Genomic DNA, 19436 nt, shown 5'->3' with positions numbered 1-19436 from the left:
ATCTACACCATGAGTGATGTCAATCTAGATACATTACACAGGACAGGACATTTTACACAGCCCTGTGCAACATAGCTTGGTGAGTCTAATTCTTAAGAGTAGACTAAGCCTAAGAGGAGTGCACTGATGAGAGACTGTGGAATGGTCAGAGACATAGCGTGCCCTATGGATCCTTGGCAGGGGGCTGCTTGTTATCAAAACTTGTTCAGTTCATCCCCTTAAATTTGGGGCTTTCTCTGAGATGGCGACTGTGTATTTACAACTAGCTTGTTCTGCTGGGTTTGAGCTGCTCCCATTCAGGAAATTAAGGGCCTGACATTTAAAATGTAAAATTAGTTTAGTAGCTGGGATGTTTGTGTGGAAGATTGGAGGCCTGTGCCTTTAGAGCAGCTTGAGATGTAAAACCATGTGACTGGAGTGCATTAAACATATCCCTTTCCACCCCTCTCTTCTCATACCTAAAATGCTTTTTTTATTTGGAAGCTGTTTATAAAATGCTTGTTCTTGCTGCTGCTGCCAAATCCAAATGATCTAAAATTAACCATTTCCTAGCACTCCAAAGCTGTTGATTCAGAGTCCTGGAGCCTTTCCTGCTCCCCCATCTATTCCAAAGTAGGTCCTCTTGACATTTTCTTGTGGTCTCTTCATCATAACAGAGCTGATGTTGCGGGTTAATTTGCATATTCCTGCTGCTCTTCGTCATTCCGTTTTCTGTCAAACACACTATACAGTCCCTCATCACAAAGACTGGTAGCAGGCATTGGAGAGTGGGTTTTAGTGGAACTACTGCTTGTAAAAAGTGTTTGACTCTCAAACTCGGAGACTGATGCCCTATGCTTACAGGTACGATGCAAGCAACAGCAGTGTAGGCTTCTTCCACACTTCACTGCTAATATGCCTAAATCTTGCCCTGGAGGAACCACCTCTGGCATAAGAAGGGAAGGCAGTCTCTGTTGTCAGTTCATTCCTAGTCTCTCTACTGAAACAGTCAGATGGCCAGCTGTCAATTGCAGTGGTGTGTTTTTGTTTTTTAACGTTGATACTTTGCCTGTTAGAAACTGGATTGAGAACCCATTGCCTCACTTTAAATGGGGGCCCACTGAACAGTCCATCATGCGGTGGTAGCTTTTAGTCATTGACCACTTGGGCTAGATTAGAATCAGTAATTTAAGTGAAAGTCTCTCTCATTATTAATACCTTGAGCCCAACCTGTGCCCCATCCAGGCTCCTGTGGTGTTAATATGTAGTGATAACCTGGTAGTTTTCTACTCAGTGAATGAGGAGTCAGTCTCCCCTTGTTACACAGGTACCCTGGTTTGGAGTCTATCTTTCAAGGAGATGTTTGGGCAAAATTTAAATTCTTGGACAAGTTCCGGCTGATTATGAAACCTGCAGAAGCATCACCTGTTATGTTCTGAGTTAGGACCAAGATTTCCAAAGGGACTAATAGGGCTGTTATCCTTCAGTTTGGAACAAAGACCATCACATCCATTTCCCTGCAGCTAAGTAAATTCCACACAAGCTGCCTCTGAGAGATGGGGTCATGGAATTTACTGTGTCTCTAACTCACAGGCTGCCCATACCAGCCAAGCAGTCTGTGTAATGGAAAGAACAGATGTCGCGAATTTGGTGGCCAAATGGTCCAGTGGCAGGAAGTTGAAGCTAGACAAATTCAGACTGGGTGTTTTTCTAAAAGATCTGGTCTAGGAATTATTTTGGCGAAGTTCTCTGGCCTGTGTTATAGCGGAGGTCAGACTAAGATAATCACAATGTTTCCTTCTGGCCTTGGGGAATGAGGGTTGAGCCTAATGCGGTGCCCTCTGCCCTCCTCTATGCTTAGACTCTGATGTTATGCATTTCAAAAGGGGAGTATTGAAAAATGCTTTAAGCTTGGAGCAGCACAATACATATTGGATTAATACAGCAAGGACTCAGTTCATTATGCTTAAACAATATAAACTTTCTCTTTAAATTACATTGGCTTATCAGTCATACACAATGAGTAAGGCTGAGAGTCTCTCACGGAAATCACAGATTCCATCCTTGACTTTCCGTGACTTCTGCAGCAGCTGGTGCTGGCTCAGGAGCTGCAGGGACATGGAGCCGGGTAGGGAGCCATGCCAACTCCGTCCCCAGTACCAGCGGGGGTCCTGGGCTGGCCCTCCCTTAGTACCAGCGGGGGTCCGTGCCACAGCCTGGCCCCTATATCAGCAGGGGTCCCAGGCCGCGCACCATGGCATAGCCCCCCTCTCCTCCAGCACCAGAAGGGGTCCTGGGTCACCTTGATCCCGCTCCCCCAGTACCCGGACTGCTGCCAGATTGCCCCCCCTCCAAGCGCTCCCCCCTCACCCAAGTTTTAGTCACGGTATGTATTTTTAGTAAAAGTCACGGACAGGTCACAGGCCTGTGAATTTTTGTTTACTGTCCGTGACTTTTACTAAAAATACCCGTGACTAAAACATAGCCTTAACAATGAGTATGACACATTGCATTTCTTTCTGCCTGAACTGGAAATGCTTGGAGCTGGAGCTCTGATTGTTTGCTATAGCAGGATGCTCGCCTCCAGTTCAAGGTTACTCCTGGTTTGCTGCCATCTAAAACTAAACTTTCTCTTGCATCCATCACTAATTCATAAAGTTTGTCTCCAGGCGGATGTTTTTGTGCTATATTCAGGACTAGGGCAGTGCTGCAGCATGCTCAAACAGGCTGCAGCATTCAGCCTCTCCCCGCCCTCCATCTGTGCAGTTAAGGTAGACTGGCCATCCCTTCCTTTGGAGCCCCTTGGCGTTGCTCATTAACTGGCCAGAGGGGTCACTGTTCCCAGGGGCTTTGTGGCTCCCAGTGCTGCTAACCTAGAAATTCAATCTGGTTCACTTAGAATGGAAGTGTCCAGCTCCGACAGCAGCTGACTTGTGCATATCCTTGCTGAGCTCCATGTGAGTGGAGCATCATAATCCTGTTTGACAAGTATTCAGCTTTCTTTGTAGAATGGGGTCGTCCTATAGCTCTTCTGGTGGAATCTGGCTTCCCTACAGCATAATCTGTCTTCACTGTTGGGCAACTACAAAGCAACACAGTGGTGGAGACAGGTGGAGCAGGGACTGAAACATTTTCATTTTCTCCTGTTGGACTTCTGCTCTGCAGCTTCCCAGGATATGGCTACGCTGTGTTTTAAAACCCTGTATCACTGAGTCTCAGAGTCGGGGTCTGCAGACTCGGGCTCGTGCTAAAAACATCAGTACAGTGTAGATGTTGTGGCTCAAGCTGGAGCTCATGCTCTGAAGTCCAGGGAGCAGGGGTGGGCTTCAGAGCTGCAACTCAAACCCCAATGCCTACACTGCTATTTTTAGTGGCATAGTGTGAGCTCTGCAAGCCTGAGTCAGTAGACCTGGACTCTGAGACTCATTCTCTGTATCCCCTCCCTCCCTAACCTTCACCTGATGTCTTTAAACTGCAGCTGCATTCTACCAGTATAAGTCTTTTGATCCATGCAGCACTGTAGTATGTAGGCATCAGAGAAACACATCTGGAAAAGCTCCCATTCTGCCTAAAGGAGATTTTCTTGCTGCACCCGCCCTGGCTTACATGGCAGGAAGCAGAGGCTGCTTTTAGCTGGGGCAGCTGTACAGAGTTGTCTGGATCCTTTGTTGCTGTGTGTTATGCATGCCAGGTGTACCTCATCACGTGTCTGTTGCCTGTGCTGCCAGAAACCCCTGCGTGTGCTGATGATGCATTCACTTCAATGGGAAGTTCAGTTAAACAGCAGCTCATCGTAAAGCAGGAGGACTCCAGCCACAGAGAAAGTGAGTGGTGAGAAGTGATAATATGGGCCTGTATTCTTGCCCCAGCAGACCTGCAGGGTGTTTTGTTCCCTGTCCTCCAAAGATAGATTTGGAGGGCTTTACAAATATCCACATACCATTTTGGAGCTAAACACTAAAGTTCCTGTCACAGAGAACTAACTGCAAACAGTACCTTGAATGAAATGACCTTGAATCGTGAAGTGACTTAAGCTTATTTTGGCTCTAGGAATTTGAGAATAGCAGCTCCTCCATTGTCTGATATATTGCAGAGTATCTAATCCCTTTTGTGGATGATAGGGGCCAGAGCAATCCATGCCAACCCTCAAGCAACTGGGGACTGTAACGCCGGCTGCAGGAGTTCCACAGGATCCTGTATGACTAGTTACAGAGGAACACTTGAGGCTCAAGCCCTCTGCATGGATCCAGGATGCCTTTGATGAGGAAGCACTTTACCTTGGGGTTGATGCAAGCACGTTGGCTGCTGTCCAGGTCTTCTGACAGATGCTTTGGTTTTATTGCTCCCGGACAGTCATTTTCCTGTGATGCCGCTGGCTTGCAGATCTATCAACATGTTGTTAGAAGGGCTTATAATAAGACACATTGAGGCAGAATTAACCAGAACAATTCTAAGGAAAACAGATGGATAATCTCCTCTGTAATCATGACCATCCCTTGTTGCAGTTCAATATACATACAACTCTACTGTCAAATCTTTTCACTTGAGCGTTGGAGACACTCCTCACCACTGCTTAATTTGTGCCAGGGCTGAGCCCTGGCACTTCTGTATCAGTTATGAAAGTTTAAAAAAATTGCTTGAGCCGTGGCACCTCTTTCATTATGAAGTAAGCACTGATCCTCACCTACCCTGCCCAACTTTTCCATTGCTGCATTTTGAGGTGGGGTAGAGTAGGGTTTATGAAGACCTTCAAGCTTCAAAATGTTTCAGCAAAGGACTCTTTCAAAATCCCACAGCGAGTTTGAGAAATCTGTGGCAGGAATTCACTAGCATGCCTTACTGCCCCTTGTAACCACTTGAGCTGTGTGTGTGCTGTCTGATGTCAATAGAGCCCCTCAGCTGAATTACAGCCTTGTATTCTTTCAAAAGAATTTGTATTAATGCTATTTTTTTCCCATCTGGCCATTGGTACAATCCTAAAAAAATAGTCATGATTGATTATTGCCTCAGTTCTTCGACACATGGCTGGCATTGTAGAGGGTACAGTGAGTGTCCAGTATCTTGAAGGGGACTAGGCAGGGTTGGAATGCCCCAAAACATCAGCCTGTCGTTCAACATACTGATGATAAACCATGTACTTGTATCCGTATTGAGTGATTACACTGCTCTCAAGTCAGTGTTTATTCATGTTCTAGCATTGCCTTTAAAGCTCAAGCACAAACCAGAGCCTTAGTAGGAACATAGGAAGAGTCCAGCATACTGCCTCTGACAGCGGGCCCCACCAAATACTGCAGAGGCGGATGTAAGACCATTACACCTGGACAGTTATGACAGGAAATTTCTTCCCAACTCCAGGTAGTGAAGATAGGCGACTGGTGCCTTCCCATACTGGGTGGGTACCAGCTAAAGGGAAGGACACGTGACCACCCCACGTCTCCCCTGCACAGTGATCCCTCCTGCCCTGTGCCCAGCCCAGGGCCGCAGCGCTCTCCCTGTCCTACGTTCCCCTGGGGGGGGGAATCTCTATCCTTCTCTCCCTGTATCTCCCCTTCCCTTCCCTTTTCTCCCCCCTCCCCCCCCCCCCACGTTCAGCTGCTGTCCCTGGCAGGTGGGCGGGGAGTGGGATGGAGCTGCTTCTGCCTGAAAGAGCCTGGCTGGGAGGTGTGTGGGTGTGTGTGCGCGCGAGCGAGCGAACCTCCCAGCCAGGCTCTTTCAGGCAGAAGCAGCTCTGTCCTACTCCACACCCAGCTGCTAGGGACAGGGAGAGCAGCCGAACGTGCAGGGGGAGAGGCACGGGGAGAGGACAGAGAACTTCTCCCTCTCCACTCCCCGCTGGTCAGTCTGGGGAGTCACTTGACCCCCCACGACCCCATATTCTCCCTATGCATCGCCTCTAATTGCACGTTCCCATTATCCATACAAATGTCCAGTCCTTTTTTTAAAATTAAGCTAAGCTGTGGCCTCAGTTATACCTTGTAGCAGACAGTTTCACAGATTCATTCTGAATTGTGTTTTTCAAAATGTCATTGAGTGTCCCTCATTTTTGTATTATGAGTCGAACTAGGAATGCCCAGTTTACCTTCTCAGCCATTCAATCTGTTGACCTCTATCAGGTAATCTCTTAAACTTAATAATGCTGTAATATTTTTGGTTAAGCATCATTGACCTAGACACAGTCTCTCTGCCCAAGGAGTTTACAATCTGAAAAGTTCTGGACAAGCAGCTTGTGTGTGATGGTGTTTGGTTTTTTTTGACCCCACGCTTCAACTGGATTCCCTTAGTCTGTGTGTAAAAGACCATGAGTATAGATTGCTTTTCAGGAGCATTAGACTGTATAAGGTTCTTTGGCACCTTCTTCTCTGATACAGCTACTGCACTCAATAATGATCACCAGGTTTCAGTCAATTCCAGTGGCAGTAAGATACCCCAGTGATAGCATTATAGTCTGTACATGCAAGAACAAACTCTGTATGGCACAAGACCCTTCGCAGATGGTATGTTTAGATCTGGCAGGATGGGGGAATCAGGTGAGGTGCTTTGGAAATTAATTAGGGACAGAGTGCCTCTTGTGGTAAATGGCATCATTATGGAAATATATGTTGGATGGAAAAACTTTTATCAAATCTACATTTTCAAGGTGTAAAAGTACCTTTCTGTTCAACTTAAAAAAACAAAACAAAATATGACAGGTTTTATTTATATCAGTTGAATAAGTGGCCCAATCCTATCAGATAGCTGTAACTGAACATAATATTTAGCCTTTATCTAGCACTCTGCACTTCCAAAGCACTGCACAAACATTAATGCTCCACTTCCTGAAATCTTCCAGATGGAATTGAGGGGCTATATACTGTATTGCATTGTGACATATGCACTGTTGTGTGGTTCTACTATAAACCCCTACTGAAACACACCAGCTAATTAAGATTCAGGAAAGACCGTGGTTGTGATTCTGTGGAGCATTCATGTATAGCTACTGCCAGTGCAAATTGTGCTAGACTAGCAGGTTGTGGGACAGATTGATGCATGAGACAAGTGTATCCTGGAGAGCCAGCAGAATGCACACCTGGAGTCTTGAGCATTGTGTGCCGGAGTCTCAGGTGACGTTAAACAACTTAGCCAGAGCTGATCCATTGAAAATGGAAGAATGCAGACACAGTAGCAAAGAAACCTAGCTATGACATATTAACAATTGAAGTATTTAAAGATGACTAGAAGGATGGGTGCTTTTCTGGTTCCAGTTATTATATAAATTGTTGGAGGTGTCCAGGGACGGCACAGGGAGATTTTAATTATTCACCTGTCATGTTTATTAGGAGCCTCTTAAGAAAGACGGAAAAACCAAGAACATTCATTATGATCCCCAAATTGATTGAAAACATGTCTGCCATGTTCATTCCCACCGTACTTCTTTTGCCTCTTCCCTTTCCACTGGAGCACTTAGCTGATGTGTTGGTGTAGTTCAGGAGTGTAGCCTCCAAAGCTGGATAAATTATGCAGTTTCTATAGAAATAATATGTATCAAAGGAAACTTCAGCCCATCAGACTCCCCTGCCGCGTCTCCCCCCCCTGCTCCCCCCTATATCTCTCACACTGTATTTTCCAAATTCTGTGTAAAATACATGAGAGGGACTAGAGTCTGACATGAGTTATGGTAGTGGCCTGTCTTCTCTACAGATGTGAATTCAAACCCTGCCTTGGGTCATAGATGAAAATGGGTTTCCTCTTTTTAACTCTTACCACCTTTCATGAACTTTTTGTCTGTAACTGCTCTTTCTTGCAGGTTCAGATGTCGAGATGCCATCTGTGTTAGTGGTTAACACGTGATTGGTACTGAACCTCACATTCACAAGAAGTCCAAGATTAGACTAGCAGGCACAGTATATGTCAGAAGAGAGGTGCCTTGGCAGAGCTAGGCATGTGCTTGTGAGTAAAAGTACAGGATTAGACTAATAGGAGGTGGTGTAAATCAGGTTTGAGGTGCATTGGCAGAGCTGCAGGGAACCAAAAATCCTCTCAAATGCTGCTTGCTTTTATTTTATTTATTTATTTTTTTAAGAATGCATGTTGGGAAATTAAATATGGCAACTGAACTGGGAACTAAATCTAGATTTCCTGAGTCTATCCTGTGCTACCTCACTGTTCTGTTAATGTCTTTATCATTATAGTGCTCACAGGCCCCCGTGAGGATCAAGGCTTGTTGTGCTGGGTGCTCTCAAACACATAGGAAAACATGGTCCTGGTCCCAAAGAGTGTACACTGGAATATTACAAATGATGTGAACAGTGTAGAGAGGGATACAGTCAAATACATATAAAGTTAGATATGTGTGTTTTTGTATTGCAGCACGCCAGCTGTCCTGAAATGCTCCTCTGCTTTGCCATCATTAATTGGCTGGATGTCTTTTCTAGGCATCACAGCTGAGAATCCCCTTAAAAAGGGAGAGCTTAGTCGCCTACCTTCCTATATGTATTAAATCCCTTATCACCTCAAACCAGGGAGCAGACACTTGAGAGTATTAATGGCTGGATCTATGGTTTTATCTTGCAGACCATCAAAAGATGTGCTACTCTGCACTGGTTCTGGCTATGATATTCTCTATGGGAGAGCCGCTGCCATATCACCACTATGGTAAGAACTGAATGCATTGCAGAGAGGGAAAGCGTCTACCTAGACATCTTGCGGGGGGCGGTTCCTGGTGGCCAAGACCGCTCCAGAGTGCTAGAGGGGGATTCTCCCTGCCGCATGCATGGGAGGAGAGGGAAAGAAGCCTCCTACGCCACCTCTATTCCCTTTCCCAATTTTGCACCAGCACAACATAGGAGAGTCATTGGCCCAACATTGCCAAGAAGCCTAAGGGCTTGTCTGCCCTTGAAACACTACAGTGGTACAGCTGCGGCAGCGCTTCAGTGTGGACATACGCTATAGTAAAGGGAGGGATTCTCCACATCCCTGAGAGACATAGCTGCTGTTGGAGAGGTTTGTGTAGGAGTCTCCTTAGCCAGTTCACTAGACTCCATGATAAAGATGCACAATCTCTGAAGCCAGTGAAATGGGGAGCACAGAATGAATCTCTCCAAGCTTTCAGAAAGATGTATTCCTCTCCTAGTATAACCCGGTGGTAATTTCTGCAGGTGGCCTTGTTTGATTGGGCTGCAGCACTTTCCTAATAGCTAGGTTAAAATGAGTTACTACTAATGATTTGCATTAATGTTAAATAGACTAAACTACTGGGCAAGAATATAAATCTCTTCTTGCCCATAATGCTTATGTTCCTTGGTTGGTTTGCTGCTGTGACAGTAGCTAGAGTAGAAATTTGGGAATGCATTTACTCGGCAAAACTGCTCATCGGGTGCCCTGTTCCCAGCACTGCTGTGAAATGTGTAGAGTTCTTTTTTGGAGCCATTCACATCTCCTACCACAAAGACCCCACAGCTGGCCATCCAGTGACCAGAGCATTACCTCCTGGGTGGCTGAAATTGCAGCTGATTTATGCTCGTAAGTGTAAAAGAAGCAGGCAATGTCTTGCATCAGGGAGGGTAGTGTGTTTGATCAGCACCGGATACTGAAAGCCCTTTTCTCCTCATGTACAGAGCACCTCAACTCACAGTTTGTCCAGTTCCTGTTGGATGTGATTGAAGATGGGCTGCCCTCAGATACCACAGAGCAACTGCCTGACCTGTTTGTTAATGTCCTTCTGGCCTTTAATCTCCACATTCCAGGTCAGTGACACTACTTTTCCTCACTTTCAAAGGATTCTGGTGGTCTACGGGAGGGGTTTCTTGACTTCCAGGCTGCACTGTGCTAACTTGCCAAGCTCCCTTCTCTTATTTATTCCCTCTTCTAATTCTCCAAGCCTTCCATTGTAGGCACTGAGCAAGGACGTAGAGAGAGAATGCCTTTGGGGGCAGGGGGTGATTTTAATTGCCCACTAAGGAAAATGTCTCCAGGTGTGTGTGTGAGAGTGAGTGAGTGAACACAGTCCCTGAATCCTCCATTCTCTGGCCAGGACTGAGTTGGCGAATACAACCCCACCTGGGATTCCAAGTGAAAATACCATTTTAAGTGAGTGAAAGCTTGTCAAAACCAATTAACCCCTTGGGGCAGGCCAAGCCATCTGGGCCCACATGATTCCCTCCACTCTTTCAGTTAGTTATTTTGGTGGGGTTTTATATGGTGCTGTGCACTTGTGTGGGTTAACTTCACAGGAACATCTAACTACTATAATGGGCACGTATCAGTATAATTGCACAACTACTAATCTTCTCTCTTCTTCAGGTGATTGGCAGAGCTGCTACTTATCCCTGGCTGTGCCTCCTGAATCCCATTAAACGTAGATACATTAGGGTCAGTCTCATAAACATATTCTGCTAGGCATCACTTTCTCCTGGATTTCTTGATCCCTCATCATGCCTACCATGGTGAGCTCCTTACTAATAGGCAAAAGATCTAGTCTTGTGGAAAGAAGCTTAACCTCTCCCAGCTGCTGCTGTTCGCAAGAGTTTGGAGTCCGTAAGCATTAGAAGATGGAAGTGTAATATTAGGGCCTAGTCTTGGATTCTGCTTGTTAATCTTGAATATGCAAGATCTCCTGTTGCTATGTTGTAATTGTCGTCTTGTTTCCTTGCTGCTGTTCTGTTCAATGCCTTTATCCTTGGCTTCATGGAGAGGGAAGGCTAAAGCAGCAAGGACATGTCCAATAGCTTACCCGTCGTTTCGTGTTCCGTTTCGTTAACATTCAGGTAGTAGTGATTTTGTTTCTAATTTCATAGGAGTTTATCGCACAGGGATTAAGTATGCTGTCTCAGTTGCTTTCATTCATTATCCTTTCTTACTGTTACCCGGTGCATTTGCTGGCTTCTGTAATTAGGCAATAACACTTGATGGGCAGTGCATTTCTGGGGGATTATTCCCCACCCGGAGTGCAGCGAGAAGCTGAGAGCAGAGCGACGTGTTCTCGTATTCTGAGAACTTGCTAAATGATGTTCAGGCTTCTTATTAGTAGGTTGAATTTTTATTCCCAAGCCTTCAGAGTCTGTCAGAATATTAGCACTTCACTAGTGCAGAGGTAGTTAAAGCTTTCTTAGGATCTCTTAATAGATTAACTCCTTTCAACCTGAAGGATCCTGAAGTACTTTACAAACTAAACAGTATAGACCGGGATTCCTATCCCCACCACAGAAACGCTTTGGCAATGTTCCACCCAACAGTTCAGAGCAGGAAGAGATGAATAAATCTGTATTCGAACAAAACCTTAGGGAGGCAATATAACTCAGGTAAGAATTTGGCTAGGATGCTAGGATTAACCCATCTATTCTTGCAAAAATTTAGATCTTCCTCTAATCGGTTTGTCATGTCATACAAAAGATGACACTTTCTGCCTCACAGAACCCCTTTTGCACCATGCTTAGGCTTTGGGGTCATATAGTGCAGTGCACTTCATCAGCACCTGGGTTTTCTATTGGGCGGTGTTATACAAGTACATGCCCAGCCCTTATTTACTTTTGAGGTCTGAAAAGGTGACAGCCCACCAACGTATTGCTGACCTGACAAAGTGAAGGAGATCCTGTAGTGGGGTGGGTGGGGCCTCTGGCTTCAAGTGTTGGATCTAAAACAGAATGGAGGTAATGTTTGAGTGTAAAGCCTTGCAGAGTATTCCAAAGGCTGCTCTGATCCCCTGGATGGGAGCCAGCAGCAAGCCAGCTCACCAGGGGGAAATAGAAAGTGTAAATTCCAGTGTTTATGTATTAAATTTGGAGGCGATTTTCTGTCCAACCCTCTGACATTCTCATTCTGAGCACAGCAATGGTTGTGATACCCCAAAGATTCCCACATCAGTGGTGTGAAGAAAAGCTTAGCATTTTGTTTCTTTTCCTTTGCTGCTCACTTAATCCAACCTGAAATGTGTTGCAAAGAGATCTGTCATTGCAAGTGAGCCTGTTTCATCTCTTAGTGCCAGAACACAACGTGATCATGACTACAGTGAGCAAGCACTCCAATGTCAAGACCTTCACAGAGAAGGTGCTGTTGCTACTGAACAGGGGAGGTGAGTGTTTCTGCAACTTTATTACATTCCCAGCAGGTGGGAAAGGTTAATGGCAGCACAGAACTAGAGAGCTGAGGCTGATATCATTGAGAGGTCAGAGAGTTAGAGGGGGTGGCTGGCAGATGAGCTCATGGCTTCACTAAGATTTGCTGCGCTCATACACTGTGAGGTGGACAGGGCTGCATTCCTGAGGAAAAAACTGTCTGAAATAAAGCCCTGCTGATGACATCTGCTAAGTAACTAATAACGGCAGGTGGACTGATGTTCTCTTGCAAGCCAGTCCCCATGAGCTGAGATTAGTGCAGCCTTTTGTGGGAATGGCTAGGCTAGGCTTGGCAGGATTCGGTTTTAATTGAGAACTGTAGGTAAAAGTCCATTTCAGCCAATGCTGAAATTGACTAAAAGAATCAATTGCTTACATGTGGGCATGCTGCAGAGATCAGGTGTGCCCATCCCCACTCACTCACCAGCCAGAACTGCAGGACCATCTGCTGGCAGGAGCCATTCAGCAGTGGGATTGCCTCCCCAGGAGCCAAGGGCTCATCCTTTTCCTTGCAGTCCTGGCTGGGAGTCCCTGCTCCACTGGTCCAGAACCCCAGCCTTCCCCACACCTTGTGCCTGCAGGGATTGGGTGTCACCAGCCCAGTGGCCATGCAGGGAGCCCTCTGCTGAGCCAGGATGACCACAGCCTCCCCTGCACCTTGTACCCCGGTGTCTTGAGCCTCCCAGCCACACAGGGAGCCCCCTGCAGCCCAGCTGTCAACACTGCCCTAACCCCAGCCCTACCCCCAACTACCATGGAAATAAGTATAGTTTAAAAAAGGAAAAAAATCTTAAAAATAAGAATCCATAAAAATTCTTCACGATTAGAAAACTCTAACAATTGAACTCTGCTGAGCCTACTTGTGGCACAGCGGCGTTCTCTCCTCCTGAGAATGGAATCCAGTTTTTCCCTTGTTGTCTTGGCCCTCCTGAAATGGTATTCTGTACCCCACATGCCAAGATCTGCCTGCCTTTCTCGTCTGTCGAGCTCTGAATCACTTCTCTGATGGCCCATGCTGGGGAGCAGGTGCCCCAGATGGTGGGTCTAGAGGGAATACTGTTCTCAAAGAACATTGCTTACAGGTACACTTTCCCTTTTCAAATCACCCACCTGATTTGCCAGATCCAGTATAGCGTTAAATCCACTGTATTTGTAAAGCAGATCATTGAAATCCCATAAAGCTCAGCTCCCAGTCAGCACAATGTCAAGTATTTCTACCTGTTTATCTGCCACTGCATTGTACTTTTTAATACCTTCTGGAGCACTGGGGCCCTGCTGCCTTCGCTTTGTTTTGTTGACGTGCTGTTAAATAACCTCTCCTGTGTCTGTGATACTTGGTTCTTTTCTCTGGCTTCAGTTCTTTTCAGGGTTGTAAATCACGGTCTTTGGACAACATCAGTCAGACTTGCATATAGCCTCCATGCTGTCCACCTGACTTCCTTCCAAAGCCTTTACTTAACTCTTTCACTGCCTGATTACCTAATGCTACCACCTCACCCTCAGTGGCTGCAGAAAAACAGCAGGAGTTGAGACCCTTTGGTAGCAATAATCTTTTGGGGGAGACTTCAGCTTCCTCCTTCCCCTAAGGCAGAGGAGAGGGGCCAGTGCACTTCAGAAACCTCTCTGGGATGTGTATGAATATTTCGCTCTGAAGAGAGCGGAGATGCTGTTGGCCTATTTACACCTGGAGGCGTTTATTATTTTCTTGCTTCCACGTAGGTTATTAGGCTGGTCTCCATGGTGAAGCTCATTTCAGATACAAGCTCGGCTGGACTGGGGGCTGTTGAGGGGGTTTTGCACCAAAATAATATACCAGGGAGAAGAAAATGAGTGTAGCTGCTCAGGGAGGCCAGCAAGTTCTGAGGAGCACTGGGTGGTGCTGAAGTAATGAGCTTTCCCTGTGATGTGTTAGTGAAACACAAATAATGATTAATACTTAGACTAATATGAGTTTGGTCTCAGCTCAGTGCCCTGCAGAGCTGTCATCCCAATTATGCTGCCCTGAATTAGGCACTGTGCTCACCAGTGCTCTCCCAGTATTCACAGCTACCAGGCATGGCGTAGTGTCTGAACTAGTGCTTTGGAGTAGCTGTCTTAGGTCAGGGAAAACATCCTCAGTAAGGCACGTGGAGCTCAAGTCCTGGTGCAGAGATTCACCCCAAAGAAGGTGGATACAGAACTTGAACAAATGTTGACTGTAGATTTTAACACAGACCTTTTTTCTATGACAACCTGCCTTCATCCCTTCCCCGGCTTGGCCCCCAGATGATCCGGTTTGTATCTTCAAACACCAGCCTCAGCCTCCACATTCGGTGCTGAAGTTCCTTCAGGACATCTTTGCCAGCAAAGATACCGCAAACATCTTCTACCACACGGACATGATGGTGATGATCGACATAACGGTGCGGCAGATTGCAGATCTCTCCCCTGGAGACAAGGTGCTGAGCCAGAGGGACTAGGGCTGGGACCTGGGGAGGAAGGGAGCTTTCCAGTGCAATGGAAGAGAAGGCTTCTTGCTACCCAAGCCATGGTGGGGAGGGGAGGAGGCAGGTTCTAGCAGTGAAGCAAAATGGCCCAGGTGAGCAATGGGTGCTCTGGAATAGAGTAATCAGTGATTTGTGGATCCCTTTTCTTTCCTGTCCTCAGCCTGCTTGGCAGAGCTGGCCTTAGACCAAGCAACACATAGGGACTTCTTGGAGTCCCATGGCCCATTGTTAACTCAGCAACTATAGGCCGGCTTGCACTCCTCAGCAACAGGACCAGAGAGTGAGGCAAGCCCAGTCTGCCCTTGTAGCAGCTGGAGGAATGACACAGTCCAGGTACTTGACTGAAGGCTCCTTTTAGGGAGTTGTTGCCAATTCTCTGTACCTCACAGAGCCCCCACATTGCTGTCAGATCAGGTGTTCCAGCCCTTGGGACCACTACTGTGATCAGGGTGCCAGGATCAGCTGTGAATAGGGAAAGGCATGAAAATTTGCCCCATCCATCCTCCATCCACTCACAGAAAGATGTAGGAAGAGCTTACCTATGAGAAACGTTTCTCGAAGTTTCAGTTGGTGGGTTCACTCCCCAGCCTGAGTTACTGGCTGCTGTCCCTTCCCTCTGGGGACTTCCAAGGGAAAAGGAGTTCCTTGCTTTATCCCCCTCACTAAAAGTAGATGAATGGGGTCTGTTGATGTAACTGTTGTAAGTTGCTCTGGGAAGAGCATCAAGATTCCATAGATATTAATGAGTCCCACAGAAAAGCCGGTGCTTACGATGGAGTCTCACTCCTGATGGTAACACAACAGCAGCTGTTCCAGTGTTAATGCTTTTTGGAATCTGGAACACTTGTTTATCTCATTTAAATACTGCATTGTGCTCTGTCTCCCCCCACTGCAGCTGAGGATGGAGTATCTGTCTCTAATGCATGCGATCATGCGTTCCACATCCTACCTGCAGCATCAGCATCGTCTTTCTGACCTGCAAGGTACCTTGCAGCGCATTTTGGCTGAGGAAGAAGAGGGGCAGCAGTGCCAGATGGACAAAATGATCATCTGGGAAATGTATAAGGAGTTCCCAGAAATGTCTCCAGGAACCAGCTAATTCCAGACCATCGGATTGGACTGAGAGAGCCACTTGGAACAAAAATATCTCATGTTGACACTTCTCCACATCCCCTTCCAGTGCTGCTTATACTTATTATTCCTCCGGGTGAGGCCTAGGGTTCAGACAGGCCCTGTAGAAGTGTCAGCAATAGAACACCCCAGCAGAATGCATTTTCAGGGCACTCCTGAGGTCTGGCCCTTTATGAGAGTTGTTACCTTGAATGGAAGAGGGCAATTTGCACAAGGGTCATGCTCTGACTGGGACAGGAAGGCATTCGTCAGCTGTGTGGGTATTGTTAACGGGAGGGGACACAGAGCTTGTGAGGGACTTACCAACCTGGATGCTGGATAGCTTTGGATGTTTAGCTGTTCTGGAGTCTGCGGTCCCGAATTAAAAAGCCTTTGCCATAGAGTGTCCTTTGTCCCTGTACACATCTCTCCCTGCAGTTACCAAGTGGAGTAGGCCAGTGTTTGGAAGAAGCTTTTGTAACATCTGTTTTGTTTTCTGCTCCTAGTGCAAATATGCTGCAGTCCTGGCAAAAGGGGATAGCTAACTGCATCTCCACTACTGTGTCTGGTGAGCCTTTTGCTTCCTTCTGACCCCTGGCTTGCTCTCTGGGTTACAACCCACCAACTGGGGTCCTAACGGCCGAGTCAAGCAGCTGCTTTTTCCAGTCTTCTTTACATAGTGATGATTAAATCAGAGATTCTCTCACACTGTGCCGGCAGAACAGTAACAGTTGTCCAGGCAACGTTATTCTTTTCAGAGGCCTCTGGCCTAGACACAGTGCTAAGGTGTGTCATGCTAACTGAAACCTGCAGCTTGTCTCCTAGTGTCTTCCCAGCCTCTGGTGCGCCACACAGAGGTGTGTATTTGTAGCTAGGAGCATGGGGTGCTCTGTTCTTAAAACCTGCGGATTTCTTGCCTTGAGCTTAGTAGCGATTGGTTCTGCCTAGCTGTACCTCCTCTCCGTGTGCCAGTGGCATGAAGGTTGCTTGAGCCTGATGTCCAGTAGTTCTGCTTGTGAATATTCACAGGTGTGGAGAACCTGCTATATTTTCTCTAGGTCTCTAACAATGGATTAATCTGTTTCTTATTTATATCTTACGGATGTGGTCACAAGCTAACATGGGTCTGTAATATCTGTTGCTATGCACAAGCACTGCATAAGTGATTGCTCTCCTTTGCTGGAGCTTTGCAGTGTTTTGTGTAGAAGCCATTAGAAATGAAACTGGGAATACTTAGGCAACTGGTTATTAGCAGATGAATGAGCGAAACTTGAAGTCTGTGTGGTGAGGGCTTGGGCCCTAACTGCGATGTGAGTGTGAAGCCCAGGAAGGCCCTGCAGCCTAAAGAGGATGAGTGGATCATGAAATCAGCGTTGGAGCATTCAAGGCTAACGAACAGCCCTGTTAGAAATAAATCTATTTTCCCTATCAAAATGTCTGAATGTCAAAAGGGAGCTGTATTTTGGTAATAAATAACGTAAATGTAACACACAACGGAATAAAAACGTCTTAAACGCTGGGCTCCTGAGAACACTTCTGTTGCCTACTGCATTTGGTTACTGTCTGAGACTGTGTTATATCCTTATTGTGGGGACTGAGGAAAGGCCAGTGCAAAATGGTGTGAACCCTGTCCTTGGTTTTGTGTTAACTAAATGTTAGTGCAAAGTATACGGTTGCTAATCTTTTTAAATGGGAGTTACTGTAATTCAAGAGTTGATTTTCAGACACCAGAGTCTCAGGCAGGGAAATACATAAACCCAACTCCCCTACCCCATCTCAATGAAAGGATAGGCAGAAATGGGGAGAGCTAACTGTTCTGGCCTCTGGGAGTTTCTGATGGGAGTCAGAAGGAGTAAACATCTGAGGGACAGTGTTGGGGAGGAGGTTCCAATGAAAGGACTCTGCCCAGCCTGGACCAGGTAAAGCCATGGAATGGAGAGCAGCAACAAGCCATCCTGTCTCTGTCACCTTTGGTGCAAGCCACATTGCAATCAATAGCCTGCAAAATATCTCTCCGATAGATTAAGGATTTGCTTAGAGTTGCAATTCACATCCTACAACACACACAACTTCAGTCTTCTTCCAGCAGAGCTTCCGTTTCACCTGGCATCATGCGTCACAGGATTTTGAACTGTCTTTATTAAGCACTAAGGAATCAAGCTTCTGCTGTTGAAGCTAGCTGTATACCTGTTACCAAACCCTCAACCCTTCCCATGGGGTAGGTAAGAATGAGGTGGTGAGGAGGGGTTGCTCTAGCCTCATTATGAGGTGCTCGTTAGAATACTGTCTGATAGAAAGCGTATGTGTTGACTCTGCTATGGTGAAACCTTCCACAGTTGCCTTGGAGGTAGGACTCGTTTGGCTGGTACTCTGAACATTGGGCTCCTGAAGGCTGTTCTAGGCTTGCATCATGGTAATTCCTGTCAGTTTCAGCCCCTCTGAGTTGGGGCAAAACTTACCAGAGCCTGGGGCTCACCTGCAAGCCCCCCTTCTTGAATGGTACCCTCCAGAGGAGCTATGTCAGTAGGGGGACAGTTGCCCTCCTGTGATTCATTCCACGTGCTTGGGCTGGCAGGTCTGGGCATCAGAGCGAGTCAGGAAGAGACCCGCTCCCCCTCCACAGCTGGAGGCAGCGGTGGCTGCTAGATCGGGTCCCTGCTCCACAGGAGGTGGGCAGTGGCTCCTGTGTCTGGAGAAAGTTAGCAAGAGGGGAAGAAAATATGGAGCTGTGAGGAGCGAGGAGGCAACGCTGCAATAGGACAGGTGCAGTTCCTGGAGCGGAGCCAGCGTTCTGGCCGCTGGTGCCTGCAAGTCTCCGGGATGCTGGGAGGCCAGATGCCAGCTCGTGCCCAGGCTGCAGGCATTAGCTAAGAACGGTCAAACTCCTAGCTGGAGACCAGACCAGCTCATCTGTATGTTTGTTTTGATCAAAATAGGTATTAGTCTTAGAATGTCTTTGGTGTTTAGACTCTATGAAATGCTTGTGAAGTGCTGCATGCATTAATCTTACTTGTAATGTTGGGATTCCTGCTAAAGAAAATACATAAGTTTTGCCTTATAACTGAGAATGTTTGCTCTGAACTTGTGAACCCAGGCATGGGAATAGTCCCCTTGCCCATCCAGAAGCTATCAAAGTTAGATGGGCCATCAAGGAACATGGCAATATAAAAGATTGATTAATGGCCCTATTGCACCTTGGAAATGCTACATGCAAGGAAGCTCGTCCTGTGGACTTGGAAGCTGAATGAAGGAAATAAAACAAAGTCACAGGAAAATGCTCCCTCTCTTCACTGTTTGAACTCTCACAGGGCTGGAGCCACCAAACTGAAGCCAGAGATCCACTGGGGTTGTGGGGGGGGGGGGGGGGGATGTTGGACAAATCTGCAGGTGCCTCCCTCAGCACTGATCAAATGTGAGCAGTTACCCTCAAGCCATTCTTGAGGAACCCCAGAGAGACCACTGTCAGTCTGCCTCAAGGCTAGCCTGGGGTGCTCTGACAGGTAAACCCTCAAAGCTACAGCCTGAGTCAGCCAAGCTGGCTGAGTGCCGGACTTGGTGCTAATGTTGCCCACATTGGAACAGACTCTGCTCAGCCCAGTGGGGCAGCGTCACCAGTGAAATACCCTGCGCTGTTGCCAGCACAATAGAGGGTTCCCCCAAGTGTCGGTTTCCCAATGCACTTGTCTCTGGGTATTAGTACATCGCGTTGCCACTTCACCTGTTGGCTCCTGGTCCCCTGCCAGGCTGCTGTGACACCCACAGTACTGGCTTC

The 19436-nt window shown here is 46.9% G+C and overlaps 1 protein-coding gene and 1 long non-coding RNA gene across 4 annotated transcripts in view; one reads left to right on the top strand and one right to left on the bottom strand.

Moving 5' to 3' along the window:
• Positions 1–17182, top strand: part of NCKIPSD (NCK interacting protein with SH3 domain) — a 100214-nt gene extending 83032 nt beyond the window's left edge. For both annotated transcript variants that reach the window (XM_048857826.2, XM_048857825.2), the window contains exons 9-13: positions 8530–8610; positions 9573–9701; positions 11933–12025; positions 14334–14506; positions 15450–17182. In XM_048857826.2, the coding sequence (XP_048713783.2) occupies positions 8530–8610; positions 9573–9701; positions 11933–12025; positions 14334–14506; positions 15450–15653 (680 nt within the window). In that variant the 3' untranslated portion in view covers positions 15654–17182. The remainder of the gene's footprint in view (positions 1–8529; positions 8611–9572; positions 9702–11932; positions 12026–14333; positions 14507–15449) is intronic.
• Positions 4179–19436, bottom strand: part of LOC142072685 (uncharacterized) — a 32545-nt gene continuing 17287 nt past the window's right edge. Inside the window, exon 5 of one of the 2 annotated variants that reach the window (XR_012669207.1) lies at positions 4179–4364. This is a non-coding gene — a long non-coding RNA (uncharacterized LOC142072685). Of the gene's footprint in view, positions 4365–7292; positions 7483–19436 lie in introns of those variants that run through there. The other variant, XR_012669206.1, reaches the window with a different exon arrangement.

The sequence above is a fragment of the Caretta caretta genome, chromosome 7 (assembly GCF_965140235.1).
Source record: "Caretta caretta isolate rCarCar2 chromosome 7, rCarCar1.hap1, whole genome shotgun sequence".
Lineage (NCBI taxonomy): Eukaryota > Metazoa > Chordata > Testudines > Cheloniidae > Caretta > Caretta caretta.
Note: the sequence above shows the minus strand (reverse complement) of the source record. Positions and strands in the feature narration are given on the sequence as shown.